The sequence below is a fragment of the Etheostoma cragini genome, chromosome 24, assembly GCF_013103735.1.
Source record: "Etheostoma cragini isolate CJK2018 chromosome 24, CSU_Ecrag_1.0, whole genome shotgun sequence".
Lineage (NCBI taxonomy): Eukaryota > Metazoa > Chordata > Actinopteri > Perciformes > Percidae > Etheostoma > Etheostoma cragini.
This window is the reverse complement of record NC_048430.1, coordinates 302309-313029: the sequence shown is the minus strand read 5'-3', so window position 1 is coordinate 313029 and position 10721 is coordinate 302309. Positions and strand designations below refer to the sequence as shown.

The 10721-nt window shown below is 41.7% G+C and overlaps 2 protein-coding genes across 3 annotated transcripts in view; both read left to right on the top strand.

Moving 5' to 3' along the window:
• The window catches only part of LOC117939580 (zinc finger protein 513), an 11361-nt gene extending 7457 nt beyond the window's left edge, over nt 1-3904 (top strand). For both annotated transcript variants that reach the window (XM_034864991.1, XM_034864992.1), the window contains exons 6-7: nt 77-270; nt 1434-3904. In XM_034864991.1, coding sequence (XP_034720882.1) covers nt 77-270; nt 1434-2048 — 809 coding nt within the window. In that variant the 3' untranslated portion in view covers nt 2049-3904. The remainder of the gene's footprint in view (nt 1-76; nt 271-1433) is intronic.
• A 279-nt stretch (nt 3905-4183) lies between these two features.
• plaat1l (phospholipase A and acyltransferase 1-like) lies at nt 4184-9654 on the top strand. Its single transcript, XM_034864993.1, has 5 exons — nt 4184-4386; nt 6532-6661; nt 7599-7687; nt 7981-8145; nt 9456-9654. Exons 1-5 carry the CDS (start codon nt 4303-4305, stop codon nt 9519-9521), a joined length of 534 nt encoding a protein of 177 aa, XP_034720884.1. The 5' UTR covers nt 4184-4302; the 3' UTR covers nt 9522-9654.
• The last annotated feature ends 1067 nt before the right edge of the window (nt 9655-10721 follow it).

The window sequence follows — 10721 nt, the reverse complement described above, 5'->3', positions numbered from 1 at the left end:
TTCAATTTTAACGGGAAGACAACACGAGGGTTAAGTAAATAAATACATGGGTTTCTTTCTCTTTCTCTCCATGCATTAGTGTCGGACCTGACCCTGCGAGTGTCCCAAGACTCCGGCTACCTCCAGACGTTGGGGGGCCTCGGCTCTCCCTCCGCCCCGCTCCCGGTCCTCCTCTTCCCCCTGTGCTGCCGGATGTGTGGCCTCACGCTGGAGGAGGCCGACCTGGAGGGGGACAAGGCCGAGGGGGACGTGGAGGGCGACGGAGGACAGGTACGATTGCTTAAAAACTTTGATTTGTTGTTTTCTGTTTTGTCATCACTTGTAGATGATTAAAAAAAAAGGATTTCTTCACGTGAATTCAATGCAGAAAAAATAGATTGTGCAATATGTTTAATAAGCAAACCGACACAAACTTCCATGTTACAGCTGACACTTTTCAGTTTAGATGGATGGATGGATGTTTATTGATCCCAAGAAAAATGGGAAATTCCTGTGTTACAGCGGCAAAATCAGTCACAAAGCACAAAATATAAACACAAATGAAATACTAGGAAAAATATACATACATACAATATACATGAAATAATAATACAAATAAAGTAAAAGGACAAATATATTTGAATATGTACAGGATGGGGGAACAAGAATGTGTGACTGCTTAAATAAAATGTATCCTACATGAAAATAAACCAAATGTGCAGATTTATGATGATCACAATGCAAGTTTTTTAACTTATATTTGACTGATTTTGCCCTCAGAGTGTAAAGCTCATTACAGTAAGACGTGAACTCTTCTCTCACCTGCTCTGAAAGTGAAACCATAACACATGTTCATATGTCCCCGGTATGGCTGTCAAGGAATGTTAAATATTAAAATAAAGGTTTTTATTGTCAAAACGAAACATTCAAAGCTGCACTACGTCGGCCGTCCGCCTCCTGCGTTCTCGCCTCGCATGTAGACGACTACATTCGGGAACTTCTGTCCGTACGGACCGATGCTGAAACCGTCGACAAATTCAAGGAACGGCGACAGACGCGCTTGTTTGTGTCAAAACTACGGCTCTGTGACCGTGTCCTGCCTCCTGCACGCTCCGGGGAGAGACGTCTGCGGTGTTTAAATTAGACTTTGTGTGTGTCTGTCTGTCTATCTATCTCTATATCTATCTATTTACCTATCTATCTATCTAAATATGAGAGAGGACATTTTGTAATGTGTAGGTATGTATTATAAATACACCTACACAAGTATTTATGTCTCCAGTTGGTTTTCTCTCTTATGGACATGCTGCGCCAAAGTAGATATTGTAATATATATATTATACAAACCTTTTTGTCTTTTATTCAAGGATTATTCCAACGTGATTATGAGCCGATTGTGACGATCCTCGGCAGAAATGACACATTTGACCGTGTGCTCTGTATTCATTTTTTAGGTGTGTCGTCGTTGCTCGTTGGACCTGCTGTCCAAAGACGGATCCGGGTCTCCCCGCAGCCTGGCCGTGTCTCGGGGACCCCGACGGGGCCCTCATGGTACCAAGCTGTACCGCTGCCCTCACTGCCCCTTCCTGTCCCACTACCCAAACCACCTGGCCCGCCACGCCCACACCCACTCGGAGGAGAAACCACACCGCTGCCCGCACTGCCCCTACACCTCGTCGCACCTCGACAACCTCAAGCGCCACCTGCGCGTGCACACGGGGGAGAAACCCTACCAGTGCCCGTTGTGCAGCTACGCCTGCGGAAACCTCGCCAACCTGCGGCGACACGAGCGCATCCACTCGGGCGCCAAGCCGTTCCACTGCGGCGTCTGCGGCTACTCTTGCAACCAGAGCATGAACCTGAAGAGGCACATGCTGCGGCACACGGGAGAGAAGCCGTACGCCTGCGCCGAGTGCGACTACACGACGGGCCACTGGGACAATTACAAACGCCACCAGAGGAAACACGGGCACAACACGGACAGCTGGGACAAACACGCACCCATCAACGGCCTCAGCTGGGGCAAAGACAGTCAGGAGAGCCAGAGTCAGGAGCAGGAACAATGTTAGATCCTGCATGTGTGATTGAGTGTGTGTGTGTGTGTGTGTGTGTGTGTGTGTGTGTGTGTGTGTGTGTGTGTGTGTGACTGACTTGAGTGTGTGCATGTTGTATACATTGGTGAACCTCCAACTCAGGTTGGAGCTTACCTCAGGTGCCTTTTGACAGACTGTATAGCTGCACTGACTTTATAAAGTTGCATTCATGTGTGTGCTGCAGACACACACACACACACACACACACACACATTAGTAAATGCAGTCCAGACTTGTGATCCGTCAGAATGTGACGGACTTTTCTAAAGTCTGTGTGTGTGTGTGTGTGTGTCACGAAGCCAATCTAAATCTGCTGAATTGAAATGTTTATTTTTTCGCCTCTACAGATAATCTATATTTTGTAAATGTGGGTGGATTGTTTTTTTTTAATAATAGCAGGGCGTCTTACAAGCTTGAGTAAATCTAGGAGTGTGTGTTTTTATTTTATTTTTTATAAATCCAGTGGGGTTCCTGTGCAGCTTTAGTTAGTTTCCAGACCTCTGAATCATCGTGAGTGTTTCCCCAGTCAGATCATTGTAGGCCGGATTAATGGGGACGCCATTTTGCTACGTAGCTAACTAGCTACCTAGCTTTATTTATCAAAGATTACAGTCATGAGGACTTCTAGAAACCGCTACCACGACTTCTGTGTCGACTAAAAGAGATTTTTAACAGTTGGACATGTCGCTCACTAGATATTTATACCAAAACTAAACTAAATAACCAACTCTTTCCAAAAAGAAACCAAACATAAACATGATGACTGCCTAATAAATGGAGATTCAGTCTGATTACCAAGCTAGCGCCGCTTTTGAAATCGGTGATCCGTTTGAAAATTGCAAAACATTTGCTTTTTTTTTTTGTGATCTTATGTTTTATTTTGAAATTAAGAACAATTACCATCAATACACTGAGACCTAAGAACGTGTCCCACGGCCACAGCTCGTAATTCCTGTTGGGGAAATGTAAAATTAATGTTTTCAAAGTGAAGCAAAACTTAGTGAATATGCCGTTAAATCACATTATTTAAAGACATTTTAGTGTGAAAGGTGAGAGATTTTAAAATGGAAATGCACAGGAGCCCTGCTGTCTGAATGAGGAGAGTTACAACCAACAGGTGCTGCTGTTTCTTAAATCTAGATCTTTAAATATCCCTGACGTTCTCCTTAGAAACGCAGAGTATTTTATTGCTTGTTTCAGCCCAGGTTTGTGTTAAAATCAGCCAAAATCTCAGACCTCAACAATTCAGGGAAGAATGGAAATGATGTTGAAATATAAAAAAACTTGGTATTTATTTCACTTGATCGGTAAATTTGAGTTAAAATCAAATCGCAATGTTAAAACTGAATTTATCGCAAATGTAACGCGATAAACAATGCTGGCTCGTGAATATGTGAACATTTAAATGCTTACAGTTACTTAACTAGTCGGCCTTTTGCTTTTATTAATGATGATTGGTTGGTGTCGCAGTGAAAATGGACGAATTATGGCACCTGTGTGCAAAAATGTCAGCCCAAAAATATGAAAGAAAAACCCCCCACAGGAGCAAAAACTTGGGATGAATGGGATCAATTTGCTTTGGAAGTCAGGATTAGCTTAGCTTAGCTTAGCTTAAAAATCAAAGGGAATTGGCTGGTCTGACTGTCCAACATTTAAATAAAATACAGCACTGCCAACACCTCTGAAGCTCTCTAATTAACGCTTTTTGTTTTATATTCAACCTGCACACGGACGGGTGTGAAGACGTCTTGTCTTCACCGTTGGGGGGGTTGCCAGGTTTGTTGTTCACGGTGCCTTCAAATCTCGTAATAAAACCCGTGCGATTGAAGCTGCTGCTTCCTCTTTTTCGTGCTCTCTGTTTTAGGAAACACCTGCCTCACACGCCCTGGGGGGGGGGGGGGGGGGGGGGGGGGAGAGCGAGGACGCTGAGGGACTCGCGGGGCTCCCCGACGAAACATCTCGTGTGAAAACACAAAACACAACGCAGAAATGCACCCCAAAAATCACCCAGACCCACAAAAAGACACCTGAATTGAAGCTAAGACACACTAAGACACGTGTATATATATATATATATATATCAAAGAAATGAGTTATTAATGATGTAAAGGTGTGATTGTTAGAGAAAGGAGCGAGGTCAGTCTACTGTGACTGTGACAGACTGATGATCTTTAAAATATCACATCAGCACAGCCTGTATGTAAAGTAGATGGGGTTGTTGTGAGTGTGTATGAGTGTGTGTGTGTGTGTGTGTTGTGTGTTTAATTTCAGAAGAGACTATAGAAGGCTACACACACCTAAACTCATGGGCCTGGTGAGTACAGCTTACAGTTTTTTACGCTATTTCATCTTTTTATTTGAATGTTAATCTGCATTTTTGTCACTGACATTGGTGCAGAAATTTGAATTTTTTATGTCCACATTTTTGTACAATTTTTTACTTAAATGACTTTATTAATTGTTTACTAATTGCTCGGAAACAAGATTTAAGAATCTGGTTTGTTGCTAGGTAGGTTTTCACATACAAGGAATTTGCTTTGCTGTTGATACAAAATAAAATCAATGATTTAAAAAGTCAAGAAACATAAATATGGAATAAGAAAATGCTCTAAGAAACTACATTGTATTCTAAAATCACTGATTTAAAAAGTCAAGAAACAAAAATAGAGTAAGAAACTACACTTTATATATTGTAAAATGCAATATTTGGGGGCTGAACTTGAAGGAGACATTTTAAGGATCTTCTGTGCTCTCTCAAGTCGTTAAATTAAACCCAGGATGTTGCTTTCCAAGTCACAAATGTACAGAAATGCCCTCGTATAACACAAAATATTAGGACTGTTGTCTTAACGTAATCATTGTCCACACACTGCAGACTTATATCTACTAAAATCACTTAAATTTAACAAAAATCAAAGACATTTAACAGCTTTTGCGTCACACTTTGTTGAGATTCTCTTGTATCTTTAACAGATATTCACTCTTTATTAAAGCTGCTTTATTTAAAAGGGTTATGTTGTGTTTTGCAGCATTTTGACAGAAATCATGACGGATATACACGTTAAACAGAAGGAAATATACAAAATTATATCATGAATAACCCTGACGGAGTTTATATAAACGCTTCTAATTTTGTGGTTTTCGGCTCAGCTGGCTTCTGTTTCCTTGTGGTTATTTAAATATAAAAACATCAGATATTAACGTTGAGGTCATGACCTTTATATTTTAGACGTTTCAGCAGCCTGGTTCCTTTTGGGCTCCAGTATGTCAGATCTCCTTTAACCCTCATCTTGTCCTCATGTTGTCCTCATGTTGTCCCCATGTTGCCCTCATGTTGTCTTCAAGTTGTCTTCATGTTGTCCCAATGTTGCCCTCATGTTGGACTCGCGTTGCCCTCATCTTGGACTCGCGTTGTCCTCATCTTGTCCCCATGTTGTCCTAATGTTGTCCTCATGTTGTCCCCATGTTGCCCTCATCTTGTCCTCACGTTGCCCTCATCTTGTCCTCATGTTGTCCCCATGTTGCTCTCATCTTGTCCTCACGTTGCCCTCATCTTGTCCTCACGTTGCCCTCATCTTGTCCTCATGTTGTCCCCATGCTGCCCTCACGTTGCCCTCATCTTGTCCTCATCTTGTCCTCATCTTGTCCTCACGTTGCCCTCATCTTGTCCTCATGTTGTCATGTTGCCCTCATGTTGTCCCAATGTTGTCTTCATGTTGTCCTCATGTTGTCCCCATGTTGTCCTCATGTTGTCCTCATGTTGTCCTCATGTTGTCCTCATGTTGTCTTCATGTTGTCTTCATGTTGTCCTCATGTTGTCTTCATGTTGTCCTCATGTTGTCCTCATGTTGTCTTCATGTTGTCTTCATGTTGTCCTCATGTTGTCTTCATGTTGTCTTTGTGTTGTCTTTGTGTTGTCCTCATGTTTTCCTCATGTTCGCCCCATGTTGTCTTCATGTTGTCCTCATGTTGTCCTCATGTTCGCCCCATGTTGTCTTCATGTTGTCCCCATGTTGTCTTCATGTTGTCCCCATAATGTCTTTGTGTTGTCCTCATGTTTTCCTCATGTTCGCCCCATGTTGTCCTCATGTTGTCTTCATCTAGTCTTCATGTTGCCTTCAAGTTGTCCCCATGTTGTCCTATATCAGTGTTCTTTTTAATTTTATTAATTATCTACATGTATATTGTGCTTTTCTACATGTATATTGTGCTTTTCTACATTTATATTGTGCTTTTCTACATTTATATTGTGCTTTTCTACATTTATATTGTGCTTTTCTACATGTATATTGTGCTTTTCTACATGTATATTGTGCTTTTCTGGTCTTAACCACCTCTCAAAGCTCACAGCTCTGTCAATTAATCGACAAAATCTTTTGTCAGTCAACTGAGAATTTCTTTATTCGAGGACAAGTTTTCCACCAGTCTGTGCTGTAGTTGACGAGGGCTTTCTCTGCAGAAACATTCCCACCCCCAGTTGTTCCCGGGGGACATCGTGGAGTACCCCAGGAACAAATACTTCTCTCATTTCGCGGTGTACTACGGAGAAAGAGACGGAGTTCCCTACGTTGCTCACCTGACGTGTCGAGGTCGGTGTTTCCCGCTCTAATTTCTTTGTATTAGAGTCGAATTTCATTTAAAATGCATCACATCTGTGTCCTGAAGTACATATGTTCTCTTTAAAAGTTTATTTTGTTGTGTATTCTTTGTTTTGAAGTGTATTTCTCCTGACTTGTGCATTCACTATTGTTATAATAAGTCAGGAGAAGGAGATGAAGTTGAACTTTTCAACTTTTGAACCATAATAATCCTTTTCTTATGGATACTGTCAATCAATATAATGTGTAAACAAGGCAGGATGCTTCTCTATAATCAAGATAATGCAACTTATTTTCAGGTAATTCAGTATATTGGAAACCAAATTAAGTTTAATCTCAATGCTGTGACTTTAGAAAATAATACTCAGAGGTCTAACCTGCAAATTATCTGTAAAATAAAGATATTATAAAACATTAGAAATAGGAAACCTTTGTAAAAATGCAGGTTTTTATTGTGTAAAATGTGAAAGGAAGGAAGTAATGATCATGGTTAATAATAATGATGATTATTATATATATATATATATATATATATATATATATATATATATTAATTGTATTGTTGATCAAGTACGAGCCTACAAAGCAATACATCTTTCGAATTTATAAGTCAAATTTCTCTTTAAAAAGTGACAAAATCTGCCATTACCTTCAAATATTTGATATTTTTGTTAATATCTTTAACACTCAGGTTTATTTTCTTTATATAATAATGCAGCAACCGGCTCTAATTTTGCTTGTTTTTAAGATACAGACACTCATTTTTAGGAAATACGTGCTGATATGTGCAGATCTCGTTCTCCACAGCTGATCACACTCAGGGTGGTTTGGTCCATTTCAACCACGTTGGACTCTCCCAAGACTTTTTATTATTCTAACTATATATTTATAATAGATTTCTAAAATCCTCGTGATGTGTTGTTGTCAGATTCAGACTCCAAGCTGCCGCTGTTTGGCCGAGCCCTGAGGTCAGAGGTCAAACTGGATCCCCTGGAGCTGCTGGGGAAGAAATACAAGGTAACACTCATAGAAAACACAGTGTGAGGGGTAATTGATAGAGAGTGTGTGTGGTGGGTAATTGATACACAGAGAGTGTGAGGGCTAGTTGATATACAGAGTGTGTGTGATGGTATAGAGAGTGTGTGTGATGGTACACAGAGTGTGTGTGAGGGGTAGTTGATATACAGAGTGTGTGTGATGGTATAGAGAGTGTGTGTGATGGTACACAGAGTGTGTGTGAGGGGTAGTTGATATACAGAGTGTGTGTGATGTTATAGAGAGTGTGTGTGATGTTTTTGTGTATCTGGCAGGTCAACAACATGTTGGACGACTCGTTCTCGGCCCGAGACTTCCACAGCGTGGTGAAGCCGGCCATCGAGGACCTGATGGGGCGCGAGGTCACCTTCGACATCCTGTTTCATAACAGCGAGCACCAGGCGACGCTGCTCAGATACGGAGTCAAGAAGTCTGAACAGGTCGGTGGAGGAGGGCCGAGGAGGTCTGACGCTCTGGGGGGGCTTTTAGTTAATTTACTCATAACGTGTAGTATGTGGTCTGAGCTACAGGGACAGTTTAGGGTGTTTAATAAGTCTTTAATAGACTGTTACTGCTACTCTTCATTTTAACCCAAAACCGGTTGTCAGACACTGCCTACCAAGAGCCTGGGTCTGGGCCTGGGTCTGTGCCAGGGTCTGGGTCTGTGCCAGGGTCTGGGTCTGGGCCTGGCCTTGGGCCAGGGTCAGGGTCTGGGCCTGGGCCTGAGCCTGGGCCTGGCTCTGGGCCTGGGCCTGGGTCAGGGTCTGGGTCTTGGCCTGGCTCTGGGTCTGGGCCTGGCTCTGGGTCAGGGCCTGGGTCTGGGCCTGTGTCTGGGTCAGAGTCTGCGTCTGGCTCTGGGTCTGGGTCTGGGCCTGCGTCTGGCTCTGGGCCTGGGCCTGGCTCTGAGTCAGGGCCTGGGTCTGGGTCTGGGTCTGTCCCAGGTTTCTGTCTAAAAGGAAGTTTTCCTCTCCATTGTGGCCCTGTTGCTTGCTCTGGAGGAAACTACTAGACCGGTTGGGTTTTGTAAATTCTGGAGTGTGGTCTAGACCTCCTCCTTCTGTAAAGGGTCTCCAGAGAACTCTTGTTATGATATGATACTATAAATAAAATTGAATTGAATAGAAGAACAGTTTTTAGACCCCAGTAGTCACATCTGATGGGTGAAGATGTTTTCACCAGGACAGATTTAGAGTCATTTAAAGTCACTTTTAAGACCCAAATTATCAGTTAATTAAGATTTTTCTCCAAACATGTTGCATGTTTTTAATGGGTCAGTAACTAGCTCTCTGATGTAGGGCATATAAGAGCGTTGGATTTCAAGAATCGGGAAAAAATGAACATGAAGAACGTCCGTTCAGTCTACAGCAGCATGGAAGGAAAACTCATCAAAAGTCTAATTTAAACGGAAATTAATAGTGAATTGAACAGATATCGGAGAAAATATCTCTCTATTATTTCCATCTCTGCCTTAAGGAAGGGGCAAAATAACAAAAATAACTAGAATGGTGCAATTAAAAATACGAGGTGCAGCTCAATAAGTGCACAAATGAACGATTAGTCTCATCAGAGCCTGCTGCAGAAGGTTTAAAGATCTCTAGATCTTTCCTTGAGAAACACTTTAACTTCTGTGTGTGTGTGTGTGTGTGTGTGTGTGTGTGTGTGTGTGTGTGTGTGTGTGTGTGTGTGTGTGTGTGTGTGTGTGTGTGTGTGTGTGTGTGTGTGTGTGTGTGTGTGTGTGTGTGTGTTGCAGATAGAGAGGATTTATGAGCACATCATGCCCGCCTGGAAGAAACTGTTTGCTGAGAAGAAACTGTAAAAACGGCGTCACGTGCAGTTCTCAACCTGACCACCGGGGGGCGACGTTGTTCCCTGAGTTCAAGAAGAAGGTCACGTGGAAATAAGAGAGATTTTAAATGAGATATCACGATTTAAGTTGTAATATTTAGAGAAAAAAGTTGTTTTGGATTGAGTAGATTAGCCGTCAGGTGCACATTGACTTTTAATATTCGTGTTAATTGTTCAATTTATTAATTAAAACCATATATGGGATTTTAAGGTCCAATATTTTTGAGAAAGAATTTGGAAATTTAAGAGTCATATTTTTGAGAATTACAAGAACTATTTGTAAATTTGTAATATTTAATATTAAATCTACATGAAGAGATCCTGTTGTAAGGATAAAGTTATAATTTTAGATAATCTGTCGTATTCTCATGAAACTACTAATTAGTTTTTTCTCAAAATATTGACTTTATTCCCAAAATTGTTGAAAGAAATATCCAAATTATCTAATTTTTTCATGTACATCTTTAATCAAAAATTTTAAATGCTACAAATAACACAAAAAAACTTGTTCAGTAGCATCAAGTCCTCTCGGTGCTACAGTTATTTTAAAGTATTTTTTAATTATTTTGTCATCTTACTGTTTTCATATTGTTATTTTCTTGTGTTGTTGTTGGCTTTTCTTTTTGTAACGTTCACATCTCTCACATAAACCTTCATTTACACACCGAGACCGATTAAACATCTTTAAAATTAAATAGAAAATCTGCTTTTATCAACATGAGCTCTATTTTCATATTATTCTCATATTATCATCTTCTTCTTCTGTCCCGATGTAGCATTAACTGCTGTTTAATGAGTCTAACCTATAACATCAGTGCTCTCTCAATCGAACCAGGAACAGAAGACGCAGTTTGGTGACGGGGGATCATGGGAGTTGTAGTCTTGATTGCTGTCGGCTTCTCTTAGTTAGGATTCCTTCAGTGGTCATTGTTCAGGAGGTTTTTATCCTTCTCCAAAACAACGCTTCACTTTAAAAATGGGTGTTTTGTCAACGCTGTGGGGCTCTTTGGAAGAGGGGCCACAAGCCAAGGGGCCGAGTGGCCGAGGGCCAGGAGCCGAGTGGCCGAGGCCCAGAAGCCGAGGGGCCGCGAGACAAGGGGCTGAGGGCCATGAGCTGAGGGGCCGCGAGACAAGGGGCTGAGGGCCGCGAGCCGAGGGGCCCGGGGGCCGA

What these genes read in the sequence shown, in the direction of transcription:
- plaat1l (XM_034864993.1), top strand. Translation starts at nt 4,303, where the DNA reads ATGAGTGTGTGTGTGTGTGTGTGTTGTGTGTTTAATTTCAGAAGAGAC. An exon ending in TGCTCACCTGACGTGTCGAG is followed by an intron (nt 6,662 to 7,598) that starts GTCGGTGTTTCC and finishes TGTTGTTGTCAG; the next exon opens with ATTCAGACTCCAAGCTGCCG. An exon ending in TGCTGGGGAAGAAATACAAG is followed by an intron (nt 7,688 to 7,980) that starts GTAACACTCATA and finishes TGTATCTGGCAG; the next exon opens with GTCAACAACATGTTGGACGA.